We start from the raw sequence: 15,976 nt of genomic DNA on the forward strand, positions 1-15,976 counted from the left end.
GAAAGCAATTCACCAGAGAGAGAGGCCCGGCGGTTTATTTTGCTACAAGAGAGCAACCCGCCGGTCTAAAATGGCATGGGGTTTTCTGCTTCAGCAGGGGGTTGGACTGGATGACCTCTGAGGTCCCTCCCGACTCTTGTTATTCTGCTAATTTACGCAGTTGGTTTATATCTTGGATGAGGGGGGGAGGAAAAAAATCCAGGAAGGAAGGCTGGCTTTTCGGCGAATGCACCCCAATGTCCTGATTCTGCTACCCCAAGGCTTGAAATCTTCGGGTGCTGCGTATCGGAGGATGCTTCCAACGCGTTGAACGCAGAATAAATTCGGCATCCTTGGTGCGAAAGCCAGACGGGGAAAGCCAAAACAAGGCGCCTCTTTGCCCGTTTCCAAAGCTCTCCCCGCCTGCAAAGCAAGGCGAAAGGGTGGCTGGAGGATAAGGGAAAATTTTGTGGCACTAAATAAATATATCAGGAGGAGACAAGCCAGGCGGTGCCTAAAGCAGGAGGAAGAAAAATGGCTTAATTGCTGATCGTAGGTTACAAATGATTTTATGGGAGATTTTTAAAGGGCCTTCCCTTTGGCCTTTCCTGCTTGTTTCCATGGAAATAAATGAGTGCACTTTCTTTCCTTTTCTTTCTTTCTTCCTTTTTTTTCCTCTCTCTCTCTCTCTCTCTCTGCTTCTTGAGATTTGTGGTGGTGGTGGTGGAGTTTCTCCCTCTTCTTTTTGAAATTACAAGTAAAATAAGTCGGAAGGGATGAAAAAATAGAAAGAAAAGAAAAGAGAATTTGGAGAAGTTTTCCCTGAGGTTTGAAGGCGGTAGCAGGGCGTGTTTAGTTTCCAAGGGCAGCGTTGCACATTCGTACGGATATTTACACAATAATTAACATTTCCTTACCCAATTCCTTTTTTTAAAAAAAGGCAACTCGACTGGTTTTTTTTTTTTTGAGGATGCAAAAAAGAGGTTTCGCTTCTTATCCAAGAAGCTTCAACAGTTCTTGGATAAGAAGCGAAAACATCATCTACAAAAAACGTCCATTTTGTGGGGGGTCCAGTTACTTTTTCTTTTTTTCTTTTTTTTAAAAAAAGCACTTTTGAGATAACTATGACCAGGATGATTGAGAACCCCCATACACAATGCTCTAGTCTAGCCAGCCACCACGGGAGGATTCCTTGAAAGGTATTTTTCTCTAAAAATGCCAAAAGGTTAGGAAATGCTCCCTTGCCAAAACATCCTTTCCTAATTCCCCCCTCCCCCCTCTTTTCAAGTTTCTCATTCTGGGTGGCACTTTGTGCCTGAAAGAGCAGGTGGGAAATGTATGGTTGCAATTCGCTGTATTTCTTATTCTGCCTAAAGCACCTGGAAAGGTCGTCCATAAAAGTTTCAACGCATTCCCAGGCACCAAAGTTAGCAATGTGCCAAGGCTTTGATAATTACACCGAATGATATGCCTGGTACCGCAGGATCTTACGGCTGAAAACTGAGATCATTAAAAACAAAGCAGATAAACTCCGTCCTGGACTTATGATCGGTTTGCTCAGCGACTGTTTGAAGTTGCAGTGGAGCTCCTTGGGGTTCGTACAACCCAAATGCAAAGTTCTGACAGTCTCCCCTTATATTTATATAATTACTTACAGAGCACATCTAAATTAAAGTAACCAAAATAGCTTTACAATCCCAAGGCATGTCATAATGTTTGAGTACCCCTAATGTTTGGAAATCAAAAGGTGAAAAATTTGACACGCCTGCCTTGTACATCAAAACTCACATATATCTGAGATGTAGAAAATTATCTCCATTTACTTGGACCCGTGCTATGTTTTTTTCCCCCTCACCATTCTTGTGAAACCAATTATGAGCCGCAGAGCCATTCCCCTCCAATGCTTTAGCAGTATTTTTGGAGCGGAATGAGCAATGATTCTCTTGGCAGATTTTGGGTTTGCTGATCCAACCAAGATGATGAGAGGACTGGAGGCTAAAACGTGCGATCAACGGTTGCAGGAACTGGGCATGTCTAGCGAAGAGAAGGACCAGGGGAGACAGGAGAGCAGCCTTCCAAGATTTGAGGGGCTGCCACGGAGAGAAGGAAGGGGTCAAGCTATTTTCCAGAGCCCCCAAAGGCCAGACAAGGAATAATGGATGGAAACTGAACAAGGAGAGATTCAACCTGGAAATAAGAAGGAATTTTCTGACCAATGGAACAGAAATTGCTTTGGAAGTTGTGGGAGCTTCATCCCTGGAGGCTTTCAAGAAGAGAGTGGACTCCCATCAATCAGAAATGGTGTAGGGTCTCCTGCTTGGGTGGGAGGTTGGACTGGATGACCTACAAGGTCCCTTCAAACTCTCTTAATCTATTAATCCCTCTCTTGGCAAAATTATAGCTGTCACCCTGGTTCCATGGTTCAACCAGTTCATCTGCACAGTGTGTGCAAAACGCACTTTGAAAACTCAACACAGATGCATAAATGTCTAATATTTACTTGTAAGCTGCCCTGAGTAACTCCACAGGCTGGGGGGACGACTGGGGGCCGGGGGGAATCAAAATGAACATCTGTAAGGAAAACAGGCTGAGGTTGGTTAAGGGTCTCCAGGTCGCTGAGGTGCCAGATGCATTTGAAGAATTTTGCTCAGTTTCCTCCCAACCTCCACCGTGTTTTTGTCGCCGCCGCCACGTCATATTTCACTGAGCTGCCAAAGGAATTGCTCACATCCAGCCAAGAGGCAAGCGAGGTCTGTCTTTAACGCAGGCCCTTTTGCAAATAAAACACAACTGGGGGTCGCCCATTACACTTCCTTGAAAAGAGCAGTTGACCACTTTATAGCTAAGGACGCAGCTCATAGATCGAAGTTAAAGCCGCTTTTTTTCTCCTTGGACAATCAACTCTGGAGGGGGTCAACAATATTTCAGGGCAAGCCACTGGTATATAGAAAGAAGAGGTAACCCTACTCCCTTCTAGCACTGATGATGTTCCCTAGTTTGGTAATGAAATGTCTGCAAGAAAACACCAAATTCAGAGAGCACCAATATCCTTCCTTCCTTCCTTCCTTCCACAAGTCCACAAGTCTGGCCAAGTTTGAAGACCCTGGCTTGAGCATATAACTTAAACCAGCTCCTGCAAATTCTAAACCATGGTTTGTGACTGAAATAGCAATAGCATTATTTTAGACTTATATACTGCTTTACGGCCCTCTCTAAGCAGTTTACAGAGTCAGCACATTGCCCCCCAACAATCTGGGTCCCTAAGGGCGGAACCAACCCCAATTATGCCTTAGCCAATAAGCCAATGGCTTCTGACTTTTTTTCCCCCAAAACATCCATTCGATATGCCATCTCTTTCCCTTTCCAAGGACATTTTGAAAAAAATGGAATTTTTCAAAACCCTCGTGCTACCCCACTCCAAGCCATCCCAGAAACCAGAAAGCAAATACAGTAAAAAATTTAAAAAAAAAAGATTCTATGAAGGAAAATAAATCCCCGGATGGTTTTGCAAGACCTAAAGTAATAAAGTGCCTAAACAAAACGGGGCTGGTTGCAAAAGCCTCTCTTTTCTCAAAGCGGGACCGGACCTTTCTTGGTCCAGAATGTTTATGGAGGCGCAGAAAATCTGGCTCGCCCCCTCGCTGGAGGAACCAAGCTTGGCAAGAGAAGCGAGCTGGCTAGATGATGTGTAGCCAGGCTATTTCCAAGGGGGTTTTTTTGTGTCACAAATGGACTGTAGTTTGCTGGCCTGCTGGCACAGCCTGGCTTGGCAAGGAGGAAGGGGGGGGGAGGCAAGGGCCGGATGCACCCTGGCGCTTACAGACTTGCCACGGTTCCCGCTGACAGCTAAGATGGATGGGAGGGCTGGGTTTTGCAGATGAGCCAAAATTCCGACTTGGAATTTCCCTCTGTCTGGCTCAGCTTGGCTGTTTCCTTGCTCGCTGCTTGCCAGCTGTGCCTGGAAACAGTCAAGCAAACACAGCTGGATTTGCCGCCTCAGATCTGGGGGTGGGGGGGGGGAAGAAAAAGGGAAAAAAATAAAATAAAATGCCGCTTCAAATTGGGGACTCTATGTCAGAATTTAATGGGATCCAGCTGTGGCTTTGCAGCTGGATGGGTGGGTTGATTAAGCGGGGTGCCCCGAGCAGAGAAACACCCCCACCTCTCAGGCCAGAGGTCTCCAAACTTGGCAACTTTAAGACTTGTGGACTTCAACTTCCCAGAATTCATCAGACAGCTTTGCTTTGCTGACTGAGGAATTCTGGGAGTTGAAGTCCACAAGTCTTAAAGTGGCCACGTTTGGGGACTCCTGTATTATTAGGCAAATACACAGGACAAGTTCCTCATCAAGAACTGTGTGGATTGGCGCTTCATGGCGTCCTGTCCGTCCACAAATTCAGGAGGCGAGGAGGTTGGGCGGGATTCTAGTCCTCATGGATCCACCCTTAGGGTGGATCGGATTGGAAGAAGGCCTGATGTAGCGCAGTAAACCAAACATATAACCAAGGTTAAAATTAAACTTTAGCGTCCTGTAAAACCTTTTGATACCTGGGAGGGTGGTTAGAAGTGCAGGATGCAGAATAAGCAAAACATTTAACAACCAATTGTCTTAGGTGCTTTCATTTGGATTCCAGCCCTGAGCCATGGGGTCAGACTGGATGGTCTCAAGGGGCTTTTCCAAGAGTCCACAGTGCTAACTCCACTATCCTGTACATCTCAAACCCAATGAATTATCTAGAGCATCACCATATTTTTGCACCTGTTCCTGATTTTAAAAACTCTACTTTGCCAAAAAAGATCAATGTACATAAAGAACTGTTATGGAAATTTCAGGAAAAAATAAATCCCTCCTTCTTCTATTGCAAGACTTTATTTTACAGGAATGGGTGATTCGGGGAAATCCAGATAGCTAGAAAAAGAGCATCGCTTTGTACAGAACATATATTCCAAACCCCCTGATATCCCCCTATCTTGCATGGCATTAAAAACTAGGGACAACTAATCTGTTGCCCCAGACTCTGAATGGAAACTCTGTGGGAAAATGACAAGGCCTGGAAAACTGTTCTGAATCAGCCTGTGAAGGGAAGTTGGGCTTTGCCACCAATAAAGCTAGTACTTCCAAAAGGAGAAAAACCAACAAACAAAAATAAGCATTGAGAAAATTGCAAATAAATGGTATGGCCTAGAAATGCTAGTTTTTGTGTGGCTGGACTGCCCCCTGCTGTCCAAAATGAAATAAGACACTATTGTAAACAAATGTAATTGGAGCTAAGAAACCCCTTAATTGCAAAGCACCCATCTATTTAAAACAGTTTTAGATCAGCCTGAAGAATCTCTTTAGAACAGGGGTCTTCAAACCTGGCACGTTTAAGACTTGTGGACTTTAATTCCTAGAATTCCTCCTCCAGTCATGTTAGCTCAGAGATTCTGGGAGTTGGAAGTCCACAAGTCTTAAACTTGCCAAGTTTGAAGATCCTTGCTTTAGAGGGCGAAATATATTATTTCTCATTATTTCCTAAAGTCAATAGTATTCCAGGCCATAACTTTATTCATGTGGTATTCTATTTTTGTTATGGACAGCACCACTATAGAGTCTTAATCAATGTATCATTGTATATATGTACAATGACAACAAAGGTTATTATTATTCCAGGCCGCAACTGGTATGCTGCTTTTGATCCCATTACAATCCAGTTCTGATCCCATTACAAAAAAAGAAGATGTTGAGATTTTGGAAAAAGTGCAAAGAAGAGCAACTAAGAGGATTAAAGGCCTGGAGACTAATACATATGAGGAACTGTTGCAGGATTTGGGTATGGCCAGTCTAGTGAAGAGAAGGATTAGGGGGGACATGACAGCAGTACTCCAGTATTTGAGGGGCTGCCACAAAGAGGAGGGGGTCAGTTGCTAGCAGTTTAGCACAATAATTTGGATTTTGTGGAAATGCAGTTACATTTATCTTCTAACCCACCACCAAGCTGGAATCCTTGCAATATATAAAGCCACCAAACACGCAGGTTTCAACTTACCTGAAGTTGAAAAGAACTCAGATTGGCCTGGATAAAGCTTGTCTTTCAACTAACCAGCTTGTCTTCCAACTAACCAGCTTGTCTTTCAACTAGCTAGGTGTGTTTGTGCTAATGCTGGCACTGGCTTCCTCCTTCAGCTCAGGCTAGAAAATTTGAGAATTCCTCACCCCACGTTTACCTGGGAGCAAGAGAGGCAGACTCCTTAAAGCCCCAGGTGACTCATGAATGGCTTCAGGAGAGTTTGATGCTGGTTTCCAGGAGCAAATTTCGAAGCATTGCAAAAACCAGCCAGGATACAAGCAAGCAAGCAAACAAAAAAAAAGAAATGGAGCAAGTTCGCCCTCTAATGTTCTAATGTAAAAAAAGCAACTCAAGGAGTTTTTTTTTTCAAACTGGCCACTTTAAGATATGTGAACTTCAACTCCCAGAATTCCTCAGTTGTGGAATTCTGGGAGTTGAAGTCCACATATCTTAAAGTGACAGAGTTTAAAAACTGTGCTAAGACTCCTATTTGCATTTAAGGAGAGCTTGGGAGTAAAACCGTGACATACATAAATATGTTGGGTGGATTTTTAGCTGTCTGGGAACAAATCAGAATTAAGGCGGCTTGAGATGAATAAAAATTGTTTACCTTCTATTTTCTTCTGGGTGTGTGTGTGGAAAACAAGTGTCAGATGGTGGAGGGAAAAAAACCATTTCAATTCAGACGATTCTCAGCCGTGGGAAAGGCATTAGGCAGCCTGGAATATACACAAAAGGAAAAGAGAGAAATTTGCAGAGAAATTACTGGTCATGCTACACATTTAGGAAGCCCAAGTTTTATCATCCAAATAAATTGCCAGCCCTACAATTAAACATCCTGAAGAGGGCTGGTGGTGAACAATAGGCGCCACAATGGTTGTTGGAACGCACACTACGCAATGTTGCCTTGGGTGTGTGCTAAGAGAGGGCAATTTGCCGCACTATCTTTGTGTTTTCACATGGCGTTGTCAGGGTGCAAATATTTCCAATGATCGGCTTGCAGTTTTGGATGAAAAGTGAGACTTTGGAAAATAAGAATGGTTTAAGGTGGGAGTAAGGCTAGTGAAAATTAACCAAGAGTTGGGGGAAGTGCCCTGCTTCGTTGGAGGTGTGTGCAGGGTGTGATTTGCTGTACAAAGGAAAAAACCCTCCTCAGATCTTCATCACATACACAAGAAGCTGCATAAGGGTGTCAGAGAGCTCCAGACCTTTAACCCCAGGTTGTTTGAAATGACTCGGGGAGGGGGACGGGGAGGAAAAATATCAGAAAAATATCGGAAATATCCCGAACCTGTTGTAAATGTACGTTAACTAAAGCTGCTTCCTTCTGTGACTTGAGGGTAAGAATTAACCAGTTTGGGCAAGGCAAAATCATATTTTATATATGGATTAAGAAGGGTCCTTCCTTCCCTGCTCAATCTAATCTAATCTTATCTATCTATCTATCTATCTATCTATCTATCTATCTATCTATCTATTCTTTCTCCATCTCTATCATCAATCATCCATCTCTCCCCATCCTCTATCTATCTATCTATCTATCTATCTATCTATCTATCTATCTATCTATCTATCTATCTATTCTTTCTCCATCTCTATCATCAATCATCCATCTCTCCCCATCCTCTATCTATCTATCTATCTATCTATCTATCTATCTATCTATCTATCTATCTATCTATCTATCTTCTATCTCTATCATCCATCTTTCTCCATCCTCTCCCTCTATCATCTATCAATCATCCATCTCTCCCCATCCTTCCCCCCTCCCTCTAATGTATTGGCTGCGTATCTATCTATCTATCTATCTATCTATCTATCTATCTATCTATCTATCTATCTATCTATCTATCTTCTATCTCTATCACCCATCTTTCTCCATCCTCTCCCTCTTATCATATATCAATCATCCATCTCCACCCTCTCCTCTATCCGTATCCATCCATCGTCCACCTTTCTCCACTCTCTATCATCTATCCCTCCCTCACTATCTCCCTCCCTCTCTTCCAATCTACCTAACTACCTAGACCCCTTCTCTCCCATTTCCTACCCATCCTATATCTGAAAGGATGTGTGTGTGTGTGTGCGTATGCACTCACAAGGATCAGGCACTCACAGACACAATTCAGGGGAGGGGGTGGCAGCCTTCCAGATGTTTGATACTGGAAAGGGCGGCTGCAGATGGCTGAAGTGAGATTGGCCCCGAGTGACAGTTTTGCTGGGCATAAACAAAGCCGGAACTGCAAGGAAGGGCCTCCAAGGCCAACTCCAAGGCATAAAAAAACAACCAGCCCAGTTTAATAAAACGAAATAATAAAGCAGGCATAATAAGCACCAGGGCCAGAGAGCCAGTTTGGTCTAGTTTGTTAATTAAGGCACCCGACTTAGAAAGCCAGGAGATGGCGAGTTCAAATCCCGCTTTAGCCAGGAAAGCGGACTGGGTGACTTTGGGCCAGTTCCCCCCCCCCCCGCCTTCTCTCTCTCTCTCTCTCTTTCAAGCTAGCCCACCTCACAGGGTTGTTGTTGTAGGGAAACTATGAGGGAGGTGTCTGTTTGGATAGGTTTGCCACCTTGAATTATTTGTAAAAACAAGAAAGGCACAAAATAAATAAATAAATCTCTCTCTCTCTCTCTCTCACACACACACAGAGGCAGACAAGTCCCTCATCCCCTCCCCGCCTGTCCTTTCAACCCATAATGGCGACTGAACAAGCCGCCCGCTCTTAATAAGCCCTAAACCAGGTTAATGGCCTGTGCCTGGGGGGTTACTAGTCCTCATTGTCCTTACTACTTCCAGGCCTGAGGCCTCCTCTCTGTGGCCCAGCCCTCTTCTGCGAGCTCCTTGCACGGTTGTGAGGTAAAGGCAGCCCCTGCTCCCCCAAAGCCCCTTTTGAGGGAGGAGGCCCCAGAATCCCCCCATGAGGCGCCTCACGTACCCCCAAGAGTTTGAGGGCCGACCGGGCTCAGCAGGAGCCAAAGAAGGCCCGAAACAGGGACTTTGGTTGGCGCCTGAGGCGTTTGGTGGCCTGGCCTGGCCTGGCCTTCATCAAAGGAACGAGCCTCACCTGTGCCTGAGGGCACCTGAGGGGAGGGGGAGGGCCCTGGAGAAAGGGGCGGGGCCAATGGAGCAAGTGCGCCCTCTAGTGTTCTAAGGGTTTTTAAAAAAGGTAGCTCAAGGAACGTTTTTCAAAATGGCCACTTTTAAGGCACGCGGACTTCAACTCCCAGAATTCCGCAGCTGCTTGGGATGGAGGGAGGAGCTTGGCCTGGAGTGGCCTTTGGGTTCCTGGGTAGCTGGGAATGATGGGTGGGGGTGGGGGTGGTCTGGTCCAAAGCTCTCAGAAAGGCTAAAGCCAGGAGGGGAAGGCCTGGACAACTGATATGACGGTCAGTTGTCCAGTCAGATGTTTAGACTGCACCTCTGGCATTTTAAAATACAGCAAGGGGGTTGGAAGGGACCTTGGGAGGTCCTCTAGTTCAACCCCCCTGCTTAGGCAGGAACCCTTATTTTTGTCAACTGGTTGTAAACTACGGGTGAAAAAAACATTTAAGGATTCAAATCTGAAACCAGGACCTAACAAGGATTAAGAGTTACTCTGTGGTTAAGACGGGCAGCCAATAAATCTAAGAAACAAACAAACGAGTAAAATTAGTGTCTTAGGATACAGGCAGTTTCAATCAGGGTATGTGTGTGTGTGTGTGTGTGTATACACACGCACACACACACAGGCATGCAGACTTAGGGTGTTTGGGTCTGATAAATTAAGAAAAATATCATTATTTTAAGCTGGCATTTGGGAACAGGGCGAGCTTGCACTGGCCCTCAAAAACCTCTTCACTCTGCACTCCCAGGGAAATGGGCAGTTTTAAAATATAATATCTAAATAAATTACACTGAAATAAAAATATTGCAGATTGCAAGCTCTAGAGTAGATCTGGGGAGGGAGATTTTTATACATCGCAAGTGTTTTGACATTTCAACCAAGGAGCAGCCTCAAATACCCCCACTCCTCGTTTCTTCATTGTTTCCAGTTGTTATTAGTTTATAATTTTAAATGCAAAAGCAAATAGGAAAAATAAGGGGAGTATAGAAAAGGGGAAAAAGAAGGGGAAAAAAGTGTTGATCTCCAACCCCCCATTTCTAAACACTTCTATCTAAACTCCCCATTTCTCTCCAAACAGGACTCTTAAGCATCCTGGAGATTATTATTTTCATGCTCTTAGTATTATTTTCAGAATATTTGCCAGCTCAAAACCATCCATCATCCCTTCTAAAAACCCTCTTACCTTGACTGCTGGTTTGCTTCTTAACGGTGGACAAAACGGGTGTCGGAAGTGCAAATGGCCTCTTTCATGTGTGAACTCCAGGTTTTACACACCCTCAACCCCCCCCCTCCTCCCCACATACACACGTACAAAGAAAAGGCAAAAAGGGGCAGGTAGTGTAGCTCGGTTTTTATTTATGTCCACAAATATTTCAAAAAAATTACAAAATACTCAAATGGAGAGAACACAGAATTCACAACTCCTGGGTTTTCCTATATCCTGCTTTACACTGTGTTATCCCATGGCGAACTACTCATATATATACACTAAGCCTCAAGATATATATAAACGTAGTTGTCAGAAGGGAGAGCTTGAATAAGGACAACACTGAACAAGAGACAGGGTTGGTGAAATAAAACAAACCCAACAAAAATCATCACCCGCCCCAAAGTGGGAGAGTGGGCAACCAGAACGAGAGAAGAAAAAAAAGAAATGTGTTGTTTAAACAAAACAAAAACCGAGAAGTGGTAAAAACCACAAAGAAAATATCAGGCAATTGCAACAGGCGGAAGGAGATTGGGAAGACGTAACACTGTGAGTTAAAAGATTTCCCCACCCTGGAATGATTCAAAATATTAACTGGAAAATTAAGGAGGAAAAAGAAAGGAGGTTGGTGGGAGTTCAACAGGCTGATCTTCGACTTGAGAATGCAACTTCTGTTGTCCGAGTTTCCCCAAACAGGGATCTTACACTTGGGTAGATCCCTTGAAAACTTGAGGTTTACCTGTTGATAGATTTTACATTTCTCTTGCAACGGAAGAAAAATCTTCACAATTATGGGGAGCTATTCTGCTTTTTTTTTTTTTCCTTTAGCGTTTTCCATTCCAGAAAAGCGGCTGAACTTTTCAAGATTCCTCCACTTCTTTTTAGTTTGTCTTGCTCATCGGTGGGAAAAAAATACATGTTTTTTTTTGCTTGCATCTGTCTTGCAAAAAAAATAAATAAAAATAAACGCTTTTCCTGCTTCTCAATCCCATTCTCTTCCGCTGAAGGATGAATTCAACTGTTTTTTCATCTTTGCATTAAGACAGGCAGGACCATCAGATCTCCAACGTGGATTGAGGTTTAATTCCGGGCTGGGTATGATCAGCTCAAAAGATCCTCCTTCTCCCCACCGCCGCGCCAAGCTAAATCTATCCTGTGAAACCGAGATGCAGGTTGGTGCTGGGAATTTTTTTTATTTTAACCTTTAGAGCGAAAAGGATGATGGGCAGGGCTGCAAACTGCTCAGGAGGGGGATGTTGAAGGATGGAGAGGATATCCTGAGAAAACAGGTGGCTTTATTTTTAAAATGGCCTTTGCACCAGAAATCTTGGCTTCCCCCACAAAAAATAAGAGGGAGGGGAGATACACCGCACAGCAAAGGCCTCTGATAGGAGCAACGAAAAGGGAACAGGTGAAACACATTTCGTTATCGCCTCCCAATTTAATAGTTTGTCTGACGTGGAAAGGGTGAAGATTTCAGCGTGATCCCAACTTAGTTGGGACGCCAGCGTAAATGTTCTTGCGAAAAAGCCAAACTGTTCCTGAGTGTTGCCAAAATTCTGATTTTTACCCCACAACCCAGAGGATAAACTGAGGCTAGAGGGGTGGAGAGAAATTTGCTTGCACAACTGTGTCCACGGACGACTTAAAATGATATTTACAGCCAGCCCAGAAAAACCTGCATTTTGCATAACCTACCGCTCCATTTTTTTAGCTTCTCTCAAATTACTGAGATTTAAATTTATGGGCTGGCTGAAACGATCCACAGGCCCAAAGCTAAGAAAAGCAAAAAATACTTCAAATGTTCCTACGTTGTTGGGATTTAAAAAAAAATAAAATAAAATCAGGAAAAGGAGTGTAATATGTAAAGACACACCTGGAGACGAGGTGATGTACCCACAAACCTGAAAGAGAGATGTGACTTCCAGCTGAAACAACTGCTTTGTAACACAACCAGCTACTGTAGGAAGAACGAGGAGAACGTTTTATGGAACGAAAGTATTTAAATAAAGAACCTTGCACACGTAATGTGTATGCAAAAAAAACCCCACTTTTTAAAAATATTATTATCCCTGCAACTTTTTTTTATGCTTGCGCTCCCACCAGCCGTTCTGAAATTAACTATGCTGCTCCCTTTTCATGAATCAAAGGGTCCGCTTATATATATTCTTCTTATTTGTTTAAAAAAATCAAGTTTATATTCTTGTGAACACCGGGTTAAGAAGTAAAGATGATTTTATGATGAGGAAGGAGTTGGGGCTGGAGAAGAAGAGGCCAAAAAAAATAATAATATTAATAATCAGGAAAATTCATGAAATTATAATCATCTTTTTAAAAACCGCTAACCCCTCCCCAAAAGTTATTTACAGACTTAAAAAGCCATGCTTGCAAAGCTCTCTTTTAAAATTATGAAGTTTGCCTACAATGTATTAAAATAAAAGTAGATTTTTTTTTCTTTTCTAAAATTCTTATTATAGCACTTGGATTTTTTTTTTCAGAGGTTGTAAAGCCACTACTTGCAATTCTCAGGGGGGTTTTTTGTTTTTGTAAGTATATATCTATATATGTGTGTGTGTGTTTGCACCAGTGGCTGGCATTAGAGGTTGTGAACCTGAAACTAGCACCTACTCAAAATGAAAATAAAATAATCAAAAGAATACCCAACGGCCAAAACATACCAAACCAATAGTCCCCAAGATCGCCTGAGGAAATTATTTGGATTAATTTCTCTCCGTTTCTGTTTTGTTTCTCCTCTTCCCATTCCAAAAAAAAAACCAACCAAGAACCAAAAAAAAAAGAAAAAAAAAAGGCCTTTTAACAGGTTTAGTCATGCAAGTAGACTCCTGAACTGGTCTTTAGAGAAATGTTTCCTACAAATGAATACTATATAGAACATATGCACCGATTCACGTCTCGTGAGGTCTGGGCTTTCGGGCGAAACGTTATGGGCTTGGGGGCTGCTGTGTGGTGTTGTTATTTTTTTCCGCGTGAAAAAGAGAGAAAAACGTCCTCCCCGGAAGAGAATTCGTTTTTTTTTTCTTTTTTGCTTGTCAGCAGTTCTTGAGATTAAACACATTCCACGGCTCCCCCACGAGGACTAGGAACTTGAGTAGTCAGCGTCACAAATAAATAAGGTATTACAACTGCTTGTCGCCCTCTTTCTTCAGGCGGCTGGAAAAAGAAGAAAAAAAGCAGGAAGTGAAAAGAAAGCGGAGGGGGAAGGCCTCTTTTTGGAAGCGGCCAGGGAGCGGGGTGGGTGTGTCCCCCACGCAGGCGCCCCTTTACCTATAATAGTCTTCTTGGCTGGGAAGATGGCCCCCGTGGATGTGGGGGTGCCCGTGAAGCCACTGCTGCTCCATGGCGAGTCGCTGAAGTTCTGCCGACTGGGCGTGCATAGCTTGTAACTGATGGGCTGCTGACATGGGAGGAGGGATGGCACCGGGGAGGTCACGCGGGTAGGGGGCACCTGGGAAAAAGAGGGAGAGCGTCAGCCTTGGAAGCTTCGAACCCGCCACATTCAGTGCCTGGGAATCTGGGAGGGGGAATTTCGTAGTTGGGTAGAAGATTAGACACAACAACATTTTTTCTCAGAGTCAAGGACATGTGACTCTGCACCTGGAGGGCAGTGACTGCAGGGGGATGGCTCCAGTTGGGCATAGATTTGTGTTCGGACCTCGGCTTCCCCAAAAAGCATTAAGCAGACTCTTTGTCCCGGCAAAACCCCTTTTATTAATCGAAGGTGAATTCCTTGCATTCACCTTCGGCCAAAGGCCTGGCAAACAGTCTTTCAAGGGGGTAATTAGGAGCATGGACCTTATCTAGCTTGCAGAGCTGCCAAGCAAATGTAGTGCTGACAAGGAAGGACTCGGCACAGAGACTTTGAGATGCTCAGCCAGATCTGCTGCAACGAATGAATTGTTTCCTGCCAAAAGCCCCCTCCCTTTTTGCTCCTCTTTTAATCCCTATGGGAGGGGCCACTGAGGCTTAGAGTGTTGCCAGGCCGATACCTTCCAAACACCGCGCTGTAGCAGCAATTACTTGGTAAGAAGACAGATCTTCACTCGAATGAATGGAACTAACTGTCTCCTGCAAACCTCACTCCCCTTTGACTCCTCTTTTAATTCCTATCGGAGAGGCCATTCACCATCCAACTGTGGCTTTACTCCCATGTCGACCCTTAGTTCGTAATTTTTCTTTTCTTTTCTTTTGGCAGCTCTGCGCATGAGGAGGCTGGGAACCGGCTCCAGCTGCTCCTCCGCCTCACTGCTGTCCGACTCCAAAGGCAGCTGAGGACTGCCAGGCTGATGCAGAGCCCTTGTCTGAGCCTTCCTCAGCCTCAGAGTTCCGGTTTGCAGCGATTCGGCGGCAGGCAAGAATCCGCGATCATGCATGGTTTTTGCCTGCGCTCGCCGCTGGAGTGCCCCGAGCCAGCCAGCTTCGGGGTTAAGCCACCCCGTGGTGGTGGGCCACAATTTGACTGGGCCATGGGATGGACTGGTGGGTGCAGGGGATGGATCTTTGATTTCTCTTTCAGGAAGGGAAAACCAGAAACTCTCAGATTCGGGTTCTCCCAGATGCGCCAATATGACAACTCTCATAAAATGAGGAAACGATTGTCTCGGAGTTTATTAAGTGTGGAGTTGGTTAGTTGGAGTGCTGACAGACGGGCATCTCCGGAGGCAAGCAGAGCATGGATCATTCCCTTGTGGGATCTTCTGCGTCCCACCAGTGGGTGTACCGAGCCAGCCTTCTGGGGAAACCCATCTTAACAGGCCGTCTCCTCTGTGATCCACCCACTGCTCCCGCCTAACGTGGCTGGCCTGATGGGGCAGGTGGGTGTGTTGTGTGAACCCCGGCAGTTTGCACCCCTGCCCCCCACTCACCGAAGACTGGATGCCGCAGCATTTCATGCTCGTGAGACGGCTGTCCTAGCAACGGGTTGGGGATGGTACCGGGAGGGTAAGGGAAGCGGGCCAAGTGTGGTCCGGCGGCTAGAGGGTCCACGAGGGGGTGAACAGGTCCGGCTGAGCCTGCAAAAGGGGGAGGGGGGCAGGAGAAAGAAGGGTTGGGGGGTGGAGAAGGAGGAATTACCACCTGTTTAGAAACTCTTAATTTCCAACCCAGATCAAAATCATCCTTATGACACATAGTCCCCAATTTACGGCTGCAATGGAGCTTGAAATTTCTAAGTTGCTAAGCAAGCCACCAGAATATAAACTGAGAGCAAGCCCTACTCCTTACTAGCACTGGTGATGTTACCTAGTTTGGTAATGAAACATCTGCAAGAAAACCACCAAGCTCAGAGAGCACCAAGATCCCTCCTTTCAACCCTGAGCTACAAATTCTTTCTTTCTTTCTTTCTTTCTTTCTTTTCTTTCTTTCTTTCTTTCTTTCTTTCTTTCTTTCTTTCTTTCTTTCTTTCTTTCTTTCTTTCTTTCTTTCTTTCTTTCTTTCTTTCTTTCTTTCTTTCTTTCTTCCTTCCTTCCTTCCTTCTTTTTCTTTCTCTCTTCTCTCCCTCTTTCTACCCCTTTTTGTTTTCTTTCTCTCTTTCACTCTTTCTCTCTCTTTTTACTTTCCTTCCTTCCTTCCTTCCCTTCCTACCTTCCTTTCTCTGAGACAGCTGAATTTCTGATCAC

The 15,976-nt window shown here is 44.5% G+C and overlaps 1 protein-coding gene across 1 annotated transcript in view; it reads right to left on the reverse strand.

Annotated features, from left to right (window-relative positions):
* Positions 1-10,469: 10,469 nt before the first annotated feature.
* Positions 10,470-15,976, reverse strand: part of RERE (arginine-glutamic acid dipeptide repeats) — a 203,985-nt gene continuing 198,478 nt past the window's right edge. Inside the window, 3 exon segments of the mRNA XM_026715844.2 lie at positions 10,470-13,511; positions 13,626-13,806; positions 15,224-15,370. Coding sequence (XP_026571629.2) covers positions 13,478-13,511; positions 13,626-13,806; positions 15,224-15,370 — 362 coding nt within the window. The 3' untranslated portion in view covers positions 10,470-13,477.

This window comes from Pseudonaja textilis, chromosome 18, assembly GCF_049901715.1.
Source record: "Pseudonaja textilis isolate UNSWEBS1 chromosome 18, rPseTex1.2, whole genome shotgun sequence".
Classification (NCBI taxonomy): domain Eukaryota; kingdom Metazoa; phylum Chordata; class Lepidosauria; order Squamata; family Elapidae; genus Pseudonaja; species Pseudonaja textilis.